This window comes from Gymnoscopelus microlampas, assembly GCF_963454915.1.
Source record: "Gymnoscopelus microlampas genome assembly, chromosome: 11".
Lineage (NCBI taxonomy): Eukaryota > Metazoa > Chordata > Actinopteri > Myctophiformes > Myctophidae > Gymnoscopelus > Gymnoscopelus microlampas.
In genome coordinates, this window is record NC_139948.1 from 16,667,271 (window position 1) to 16,678,399 (window position 11,129).

At 40.5% G+C, this 11,129-nt stretch overlaps 1 protein-coding gene across 4 annotated transcripts; it reads left to right on the forward strand.

The window, feature by feature from the left end:
* The first annotated feature begins 370 nt into the window (after positions 1 to 370).
* tom1 (target of myb1 membrane trafficking protein) lies at positions 371 to 10,634 on the forward strand. Of its 4 annotated transcripts, none has more exons than XM_084071891.1 (16): positions 371 to 501; positions 2,337 to 2,421; positions 2,523 to 2,601; positions 3,445 to 3,594; positions 3,923 to 4,051; positions 4,245 to 4,358; positions 4,643 to 4,759; positions 5,043 to 5,176; positions 5,298 to 5,361; positions 5,456 to 5,585; positions 5,683 to 5,749; positions 6,124 to 6,193; positions 7,182 to 7,247; positions 9,263 to 9,325; positions 9,558 to 9,597; positions 9,728 to 10,634. In XM_084071891.1, the coding sequence occupies exons 1-16, from the start codon at positions 450 to 452 to the stop codon at positions 9,820 to 9,822; spliced, it is 1,455 nt and encodes a 484-aa protein (XP_083928017.1). In that variant the 5' UTR covers positions 371 to 449; the 3' UTR covers positions 9,823 to 10,634. The 4 variants fall into 4 exon arrangements, with proteins under 4 accessions (XP_083928017.1, XP_083928018.1, XP_083928019.1 ...); XM_084071892.1 differs by having other exon boundaries at positions 5,298 to 5,340; XM_084071893.1 differs by lacking the exon at positions 7,182 to 7,247.
* Positions 10,635 to 11,129: the final 495 nt, after the last annotated feature.

An 11,129-nucleotide genomic window follows, 5' to 3' on the forward strand; every position in this document is an offset into this window, starting at 1 on the left:
ACTTATTTAGGCTTTGCTTCCAACGGTTTTTAATTTTTATTTGAACCAGTGGTTCAAATATTTTCATGTCATGGATCCCCATTATCATGTATTTGAGAATTTGACCCCCATCTGAAAATGTTTTGTGCCAGGGAGCCCCCGTACCACTTTGTGTTGTTACCAACAAACAACTAGTTATAATGTTTCAAAAATATTCCAAATATTCCACATTTTATTTCAAGCTTTTTTGAAAATAGCAGACCTACAAAGTTTGTAGATCGGCTGTTTTCAGATAGCCGATGTCGTCGGCCATGACTTTAAAGTGCTCATGTGGCCTGTCGCTTGTTTTCATAGACCTAGTTGCTTGTATCTCTCGCAATATCTGGCAACACTGAGGCTGAGCTATTATTATTGTAAGTGCAACCGGTTACGTCGTGTTGGCTGTGGTGTCAGGGGGAACAGAACAGAAGATGGAGTTTTTAACAGGGAATCCATTCAGTACACCGGTGGGACACCGCATAGGTGAGAGGTCGAGATGTATCCATGTGGTTATTACCTTATAAATACAAAGTATAGGCTAGCACAAGCAGCTCATTGGCTGACGATCTGCTGCATTTCACGGACTGCAGCAGAGCTCTGCTCCAGTGTTGCCAGATTTAGCAAGAGAAATAAGCAACCAGGTCTATGAAAACAAGTGACTATATAGGTCACATGAATACTTTAAACCTGTACATCGGCTATTTGAAAATAGCCGATCTACAAGCTCACATCGCGTTGCGTTGAATTTGGGCCTCCATGTCATCTAGCCATGGTTCACATGACAGTCATTCAGGGCTGTCATCATCACATGAAAATATTTGAGAACCACTGGTTTAAATATGAATTATCCCAAATAAGCAACTACACTTTAGAAACAAGCCCAAAAAGAAACGCAACCCGCAAGCAACTACCAATATTTTCAAGCGACTTTACAGGGAAAACAAGCCCAAATGTCGCTTATAATAAGCGGATATGGCAACGCTGCTCTGCTCTGTTCTGTTCTGGTGGTTGGTTGCACTCATCCTCCTTATTGCAGACATTTCAAAAGAATCGGATATTCACTGAAGGTCCAGAAACGCATAGAAGAAGCTGCCCTATTCATATATATACATTCTGACAGTGATGGAACGGTTTATTGCTTTACTGATGCAGTTATTGTCATGATGGCACAGATAGGCGGGCTGATGATGATTCTCTAATCTTCAAAATGGTTGGTGTTGCTCTCTGTCGATAACATGCTGGACGGTACCAAGAGAGACATCCCTTTATTTTATGCAGAAAAATAAAAACTTCATCATGGATGGCAAACGAAATTTCAAGACACTAAATTGTGTCTATTACTTTCAGGCAGTAATTAACCTAATTAGTGAGAACTTGTTTGGCCAGTTGTTAAAGGTAGGGTAAGTGATTTGCAAAGGTTAAAATAAATGTTAAATAGCTCTATATTCTGATAGTACTCATTGCTATAGAGTGTTTGTTCAGTATTAGGAGTCTCCTTGTCTCTCCACCTCTTTATTAAACAGAAAATGCATTTTTGTTTCAGTTTCAGTTTCCATTTCCAATTTTATCCAACCAGGACAAAGAACTTAATCAGGATACAGATTAAACAAGTGAAATTGGAAGTGATGACACTAAGAAATGAGCAGACAAAATTAGAACTGAAACACTATACAAATTAAGCTTAAAAATGGGTACTTTCTCCTGATTGGCTGAGATTTTGACACCTACCGAAAAATGTATTTTCTGTTTATTAAAGAGCTGGAGAGACGGGGAGACTCCTGTTACTGAACAAACACTCTATAGCAATGATTACTATCAGAATATAGTATTTTAACCTTTTAACAAAATACTTTTTGTTTTAACCAAAAGAATATCACTTACCCTACCTTTAAACCATGAAGAGCTTGAGGCCGATTCCACAAATGTCTTCTAAATCCTAACAGTTTTAAAAAGAAACTTATGTTGCTATAATATCAGTGGTTCTCAAACTTTTTCCATGACCCCAAAAATTATGTATTTGGCCGCAGACCCCCCCCCCCCTCCCCCCAGAAGCAAAGATTTGAGGTACAAAGGTTTGTTTTGAAAAATATATATTCAAAGATTTGCAAATTCTTTCACGATTTTTCAAAAATAGCAAGGCTCATCTGCTATTATATCTGCCATTTTTGAATAGCCAAAGAAATCTAATACGACACAGACGCTTTCCCGGTCTTAATGGAGTTAGACGCTCTTATGGAGTTATGGAGATTCATATTTATATACGTTTTCTTTGCAAACATTTTCTCAGTTCATGGCTATTGTATGTCTGCTTCCTGCAGAACTGGCAACAAACTCCAGTCTCCAGTCGGAAGACTGGACCCTAAACATGGAGATCTGTGACATGGTGAACAGCACGGATGAGGGGTGAGCGTCTCTTTTACCTCGGGGACAAGGGCTCGTCTTTTGGAGATCACATTCTTTGCGTTCCTTTTTTTCGTCATCACAATGGCTTCTTCTCTTTACAGACCAAAGGATGCTGTTAGAGCGATAAAGAAAAGGATCGCAGGAAACAAGAATTTCAGGGAGGTTATGCTGGCACTGACCGTGAGTGTTACTTCCTGTCTCAAAGTCCTTCCTCCTCCAATGCACCATTAACTCTGCAGCCACTAGCTTTATCTATGTAAACATCTGCATTTACTGTATGTACAGTAAACACTTGAAATCCTTGCTGAGCGTGACAGCGTCGGTGGTGCAGTCCGCAGGCCAGCGTGTTCTCTAGCTCTGTGTGATCCCTCTGTGTCTGTAAGCCAGCATGATTCAATTTCCCAACCTGTGGGCCGGGGCCCACTTGTTGCCCACACGGCTGCCGTGTGATCGGCTGTCTCGTTAACCCATTGAGACCTGAAGCCGATTCTACATGTCTCCTAAATCTCAACAGTTTTCTGAAAAACGTACGTTTCTATATCAGTGGTGCTCAATCTTTTTCATGTCAAGGACCCCCAAAATTATATGTATTTGGCCGCGGACCCCCATCAAAATATTTTGTTCCAGGGACCCCCCAGAAGCAAATATTTGAGTTACAAATGTTCACTTTAAAAGTATTTATATTCAAAGATTTGCACATATTTTCAAGATTTTAAAAAAATAGCAGATCTACAAGCTCGTAGCGCGGCACTCGGTGCCGCGCTATGAGCTTGTATATCTGCTATTTTTTGAATAGCCCAAAGTGTAAAATGATGCTTTCTTGGCTCAAGTCTAAAAATGACACAGTTCCAGGTCTTATTGGGTTAAGATGGAAATATTAGATGGGTCAGATGGGTGGGCCACGAACGCTTTCGAGATTTCCAAGTGGGCCCTGATCCAGAAAGGTTTGGGAACCAGAACCACTGACTGCTGTAAACACCTCTGCTTACATTCCTTGTCGTTGTTTTCCCAACCTGGACATAGGTTCTGGAGGCTTGTGTGAAAAACTGCGGCCACAGGTTCCATATTCTGGTGACGACTCGGGACTTTATAGAGGGGCTTCTGGTCCGGGCGATTATACCGAAGAACAACCCTCCTGTGGTCTTGCATGACAGAGTGCTAGGCATCATACAGGTCAGTAGTCTGTTGAAATCACAACGGTATGCCTAATGTAATCTTATTTGGCCTCTATTAATTACATGAACCTTGGCACCCCTATTTTGGGCATGTTATAGGCAAAAAGAATCTAAACAATTGCCTAGGCCTATATGCTGCGCCGCTGCGAAAATAGCCGACCAACCTCACATTGTGAGCTTGTAGAATGGCTATTTTCATAGTGTCTGGCTGTTGTTGTTAAACAATTGTAATGATTTGACTTTGCCATAATCGTGTCAGCATAGATAAAATGTCTTTCTTTCCTTCTTATGAAACGTTTATGATAACCTGTTCTTCTGTTGTCAAGGCGTGGGCAGATGCATTCCGTAGCTCACCAGATCTAACAGGTGTGGTGTCTGTGTACGAGCATCTACGAAGGAAAGGTCTGGAGTTCCCAGAGCCGGATGGTTATTCTCTGGTCAACCCTTCAAACAGGGTACTACTAATTATATGGATCACTGTTGAAATACAAATGCACTTGCTTGGGAAAGCTAGCGGGGGCTGACTACTTTTATCTGTCTTTATTCACTCTTTTTCCAATGTCTATGAATTTCCTCTCTCTGTTTTAATGGGCTCTCCTAACATTTCGCTGCTGTCACCTGGATTGTGCTCGTGCTTCTGCTCAGCAGAGTTTGCCTAGGAATGGACCTGCTGCTGCAGCTTCTAAACATGATCTCCTCCCTCTACAATTCCCTGGGCCTAAACAGAGCCAGGCGGGAGCCAGTGTGTCCCTACCCGAGCAGGTGAAAGGACCTGATAAACTGTAGAAAGGTTTCATAGAGATGGAAATGCCTGGTGTCCCTCTGTTTCATCCGAGACTGTTGTCTTATCTGTCAATTGTCTTTCACTTACAAACTGATACCTACTTTTTGCATGGCGGCTGACATTCACTCTAAATTCTGTTCAAAATCCTTTTCATGCACACTTCACCTCTTCCTATTTCTAGGAAAATGTGTCATTTTTGCTGTGCGATGAAGTACATCTTAGCCTTAAATGTAATATTTTGATAATACTGTTGACATTTCAGGTGCAGAGGCTGAAGACAGATCTGGGAGTGGTGCAAAGCAACCTGACTGTAATGTCAGACATGATGAGTCAGCTAGATCCATCTACAGCCAAGTGCGCAGACATTGAGCTCCTTCAGGTACTGACCACTAATGTTTACAGAAATGAAACGCTGTGTGCTGAGCCGTCTTTTTGGTTTCTCACCCAGATATCCAAGGATGATAAAATAGTCTGGCTCACTATATATTAGTATAGTATAGTAGTGTAAAGCTTATTATCACTATATAACCATTTTGTCACATTTTGGTCACACATGCAGGTGCATTAAACTACATCTATCTGTCTCTTTCCTGATCTTGTTGATCACTATACTACTCTTGGCCGCTGGCCATTTCTTATTTCCCTTGTCATTCGGTCCATAGCAGTTGTACACAGTGTGTAAGGACATGCAGAACAGAATAGCTGAACTGGTGCCAAGGCTCAGTGAGGAGAAGCTGATCGAGGAGCTGCTGACTGCCAACGATGAAATGAACAGCACCTTCACGCGCTACCAGAGGTATTGCTCCTCTTCATCAACTACTGTAGGCCAAAAGTCAGTGATTGAGCTTAATGAACGTTCTCCTTTCTGTTAGGTTGGGATATATGTGATGTTAAATTGCTGTTTCCATTCCATGCAGGTTTGAAAGACAAATGACCAATGGTCAAAGCACAACAGAGGAAGTAAGGAACTTGCTCTTAACAGTTGCGTTGGTAATTGTCATTAGGTAACTAGACTAAGCTCTTATAATTACTATCTCTATCATGCACATTCAAATGATTATTTTTCTGTTCTCAGAGCCCACATTATGTCAACCTAAGTGACCTCAGTCTTGCATCTAATTCCGTCAGCCAATCAGGAGCTTCCACTAACAGCTATCCGACCCCATCCCCAGTTGATAGTGTTTGTGCTCAGATGGCAAGACTCAGTAAGTTTGTGTGGTTGTGTTTGAAATTGCATTTATGCATATGTGCATCTGCATTTTGTCTTGTCTTGTACTTTAGCTGTTGCTATTGTTCTCCAAGGTGCAAGTGAAGCTGATCACTTGGACATGCAGAAATGGAGCAGCTCACAGACGCAACAAAGACAAAGGTGCAGAAAGTTCACAACAAAGTCAAGCTTTTTATGCATGTAATAAAAGGTGCATAGAGATGGTATTAGAGTGGGTAGAGACAAATCTTCCCAACCTTATGCTGTATAAATGGCAAAGCCAGATCACTCTTTATTAGGAGAACATTTTGCCAAATGTGGTTGTGCCAAACAGTACCAAAGCACAACCACATGACTCTCTCCTTGGCTTGAATCAGAGGACAGGATTCTAGGTCATTCTGAGATGTTAATCCTCATATGGGAATAGTTATTGGCCATTTTGAGTCCTACTTTTTAAAATGTATGCCGTTTTCCCAACATAATGTATACAGCCTATTTGCATGTTAATTAACTGAACAACTAAATATATGTTTCAGTGAGCCAAGTGAAGGTGAGGTGGATGACCAGTGTCAAGGTCTCAGCGCCACGCAACAAAATGCTGCAACGGTCAGTCAATATACTTTATTAGTAAATAAATAATAATAATTTAGGTGTGTGTGTGTGTGTGTGTGTGTGTGTGTGTGTGTGTGTGTGTGTGTGTGTGTGTGTGTGTGTGTGTGTGTGTGTGTGTGTGTGTGTGTGTGTGTGTGTGTGTGTGTGTGTGTGTGTGTGTGTGTGTGTGTGTGTGTGCGCGCGTGCGTGTCTAATATTTCAAACCGCAGAACCAATCAGCACCATACTTTGTATGCACGCTGCCAGTAAGCCATAGAAGTACCTCAAGTACCAGTCATTTTCGTTAACATGTTTTATACATTGAAATATTAATGGAAGCCAATGGGACTTGATTTTATTTACAAAATCTTTCATTGATTAATCAATCAACAGGAAAATAATAAAATGAATTCTCGGTCCATGTACATGTTACTTACAACCTCGCCAAAATGTGAAAGCTTGTCTTAGTTGTACACTGTATTATAAAATGAAAAGTAATGTTTTTGACTTCTGGGTAAACATTAAAGGTAAACATTAAAGGACCATACTGGTGGTTTGGCATGTTAACCCATTGACATACGTAAGTCACAGTATACTTGACAACCATTTTCCAAAATACTGTGCTTTGTTCGATTTTAAGGAAGCCATCAGATTCAGTTAATATTTCCAAAGCTGTGAATGTATTGGTGGCAGCATGGTCCTTTCAAGATGTGTGTTTTGGTTCAGAGGGCATCCCAGGGGTCCCCAGCAAAATGATTGTTAGTTAACTTATGAACCAAATGAACAATTATAGGTCTTTAACTTGAGTGTAAAAAACATATCCATTTGTACACTCTCAGAGTTAAATTTATACTGAAGAGTTTATAGACAGTAGTTTGGGGCCCAGAGATAAAATTTGAATCAAGTGGGGGTCCGTGGCCCAATGCATATCAAGCTGTGGGTCTTGAAATGTAAAAGGTTGAAAACACTGTCACCTAAAACTACTTTATATGTGTCTGTGAAGGGTGACACTCCAGCCTTCATACGCAGCTCTTCTCCGCAGCTTGATTGGATGATAAAAAGGGGAATGGTGGGTTTCATCAGCTAGTGTGACATTTGCCGTTTGTGTTGCTTTGCTGACCGTGTGCACGAGTTCCGTGTTGGTGCAGTTTTGGGTTTGCCTGACAATTATATTCATTCATCTGTAACAAATGTCTAGTAGTAAACATACATACAGTACAGTACAGCAGGGGTTCCCAAAGTTGGAGTCGCGACCGGGTCGCAAAATGATTTTGGGTCATTAAAAAAAAATATATATATATATATATATATATATTTTATTTTATTTTAATTTCAACAGAATGGATGAAATACAACCTAAAATGATTACAAATAGTACATTTGACCATTTTAATACATTTCAAATGCGCACCGAACGTGCAAGTCAATGGCCGCCTTATTTTGGGGTCGTGGGCTGAAAAGTTTGGGAACCCATGCAGTACAGTACACTACAGTACAGTACCTTGTGTATGTAGCTGAGCATTGTTTTGAATAAGCATGTCAATAAGATTGTATGGTGGCTATTGGCTGATTTAAGCAGTCTGGCCTGAGTCAAAATACATGGACTCTGAGCTAGACTACACTCCTATTGTGGATTGAGCTAATCGATGCACACAGGATAAATCAGCCATCCTCATAGGCCCGTACACACATTCAGGAGAGTCTCCACCACCATGACAAGTCATGCGTCTATTTTATTTCCAAGTACCAAGTACCAACATACTGCTTGCCATGCCTTTAGTTGTAACCGTACAATAGCCACAAGGAAAGAAGAAGACACAAGACTTGTCATGACAGAGGCTCTTGAATGTGTGTGGGGATGGCTGATAAATGGGCCGTCCACACCAAGCACGATAACAATAACACATTTCCCAACCCGGAAGAAGGGTGAAAAGGGAGTATGCGATGGGTGAGCAACTCCATACAAGTGGATGGGTGGGGATTTCCAGTGCCCTGTCTATTATTTTTAACTCTATGATCACTACACTCTAAGGCTATAAGTTGAACTTGACCTTTAGAAGCGGTGATTACACGCCTAATTTTTACTTTATCACGCACCAAAAATAGCAGCAGAAATAGCAGATCAATCACACGAGCGTTGTGAGATTGTAGATCTCAGTGTGCAACACCGGCATACAACCAATTATGAATCAGACCATAGATCTTGCCAAATTGTGGCTGGAAAAGATGTTTGATCTCAGTGTCTTGTGTGTTCTTGCATGTTGTATCATCCACAGATTCCTCGTCGCCCTACATCTTCCAAACGTTATATTTTAGATTGGTGCACTCTGCACTGTAAATAGTGACTGTTTGTTAATCTTGCAGCACTCTCATAAAAAGGTCAATGCAAGATATGATTAAGGCTACTACGAATGATTAATTATTACTTTGTAAGTAATTACTTTAGTTTAGATCCATCTGACCTGCTGAGTCGTCCCCAGCAGGTTAGTTAATACAAAAGCAGAATTAACTAAAAAGATTCAGTCAACCGTTAATAATTTTAGTAACAAATCATTGTCAGATTCATGGTACATTTAGATCAATCCAGCGGTCCACGTATCTGTGTACTGTACTGTTAAACCGATTTCACACGGTAGTGACCGTACACCCCGAATGGTTATAGTTATTGTGCTTGCTGTGGATGGCCCATTTGTCCTGTGTGGACTCTGAGCCAGGTGTTACTTACTACACACCTGTTCTACATCGATGCAATTAGTTTGACTCAGGCCAGGTATGATATGAGTGCTTAAATCAGCCATCAGCCACCCTTCAAAGTCTATACTGTTACACATTGTGGGAAATACAATTTATATTTAGCATGACGGTACATTGTTTTGTTTTTTCCTCTTCACAATTACTTTAAAGAAGCACATCCCGTTCATTAATTCATTTGCTTGCAGATGGCATGTGGATTCAGGTTCTTTGCTTGGAGTGGTTTGGTTGGTTTGGTGGTTTTGTGTGATAGCTCATCCCAGTGACACAGTGATAATTGTTGAACAATTGGTAAATGCTGTTATGGTACTTACTTTTCCCTTACTTTCTTAGATTCCTGTCAGCCAGTCTAATGTGATGGAAGATATCGAGAAGTGGCTGGCTGTGGAAGAAGACGTGAGTGTCTACCATCTATTTTCTCATGCACACTGGCACTGCACAGCATATATTTTATTGTATTGCATGCACACCACCCATGCACATATTCTGACAGTTACTAATCTTGTAATATAATGTTACAAACCATAAAAAGGGCAGATGTTTTAAAAGTTATACCAAGGTGCAGTATCCTGATGTTGACATGTGTGTGGAAATGATAACAGATGGCTTTCCTCTGTTTATGACACAGGATGACAGTTTTGAAGATTCAGACGGTGTGATCAGTGAAGGTACATATTCTGTCTAGTTGTCTGGCATGGCATCATACCTTTTTTTTTTATGGGGGGGGGGGGGGCAGTACGGTAGAGTGGCCGTCTTGGAAATGGTCCCATACTTATCCTGCAATCTCTTTCTCTGCAGAGTTTGACAGGTTTCTGGCCAAAAGAGCGAAAGCAGCAGAGAAATTACCTTCAATCACATCATCTTCCCAGGATGCCTATCATTCTCAATCCTAGGCTAACCTGTCTCTGTACAACACTAATATGAATCCTGACCCACTGACTGAGGAAAGTTTATCATTGTGGATGAAAGTGACCCATGCTGCAAACCATCTTGAAATGTGAAATGCCACCCTGAACCTATGCAGATAAAGACGTCACATCGGAGTGTAGTGCTGTTTGGTCGGATTGTGCTGTTATATTGTTTTGTCTGTTTATATGAAGGGTAAGTTATTTGGGACCAAGTTCATGGCCCTCCTCTTGACACTACTGCTGTATAATGCGGGGTTATCCATGTGTGGAAAGCAAATATTTGCACATTTTTATAAGGTTCCTGCTATTGAAAGAGAGAATATTGTTACAGAAAATGTATTTGCTACAATTAAAGTACTGTTGCTCTGTTTTAAAAAAAAAGGTCAGGAATTGTGACAGGCCACAGGAATTTGCATCTCACTATCAGAATGATACTGTAAAGGTATATTAGAGAGAAGCTCAGCTGTAATGTTAATAGTATGAGGCTTTTAATCACATAGTGATCTAAGAAAACAATAAAAAGCCAAATGAGAATTTCACATATAACATTCTGTAATAAAGTTACTTCACTTGAAGTTTAACAAGATACACCATGTCGCAGTGCTTATATTAAACTCAGAAAATATTAATTGAGAACCGTGTTATGATTCCATGTGATGGCTGGGTGTATGCTATGTAATGGGATGTTTTTCATGCAGGTCATGGCTATGTAAACATGGAACAATAGTGTCCTGACAACATGAAAACAAGTACATTAAAAGCAGATTATGTTTTACGTGATTCTGCCATTATTGATACCATGATTTGTTCTATAACTTAAAAATGTAAGTGTGATGCTCTAAAACAGGTTTTCAACTGGCAGTCCGTGAACCACTGGTGGTCCGTGAAGGTATTGCATGTGGTCCTTGACCATACATGCATTCAGTAATTCTAAAATCAGTAATTTCTTTCATTGTGTTATTTTTATCAGTGGTCATTTGAGGAGGCTTGTGTTTCAATTCCAAAACTACTACAAGCATAACTACAAAAGAGGATCTGCTATGTCAAGACTATGTCAAGAGGCACATGTATGAAACATCCCCTTGTAAAGATCTGGATGAGTTGTCCGGCAGAATTCCCAGAGCTTACAGTAAAAACAAAATGAATGTTAATTCTGTAACTATGTATCATTGTGAGAGTGGTATTTCCACGCTGGCATACCTTAAGAATACGTACAGGGCAAGGTTGGAGCCAGGAAATGAGACTATGTCCCTATCCACCTTCCGCCAAGAAGAGACAGACATGAACCACCT

Bases quoted from the DNA above. Each gene is read 5' to 3' on its own strand.
- tom1 (XM_084071891.1), top strand. From the start codon at position 450: ATGGAGTTTTTAACAGGGAATCCATTCAGTACACCGGTGGGACACCGC. The intron at 2,422-2,522 runs GTGAGCGTCTCT...TTCTCTTTACAG, and splicing joins GTGAACAGCACGGATGAGGG to ACCAAAGGATGCTGTTAGAG. The intron at 9,598-9,727 runs GTACATATTCTG...CTTTCTCTGCAG, and splicing joins AGACGGTGTGATCAGTGAAG to AGTTTGACAGGTTTCTGGCC.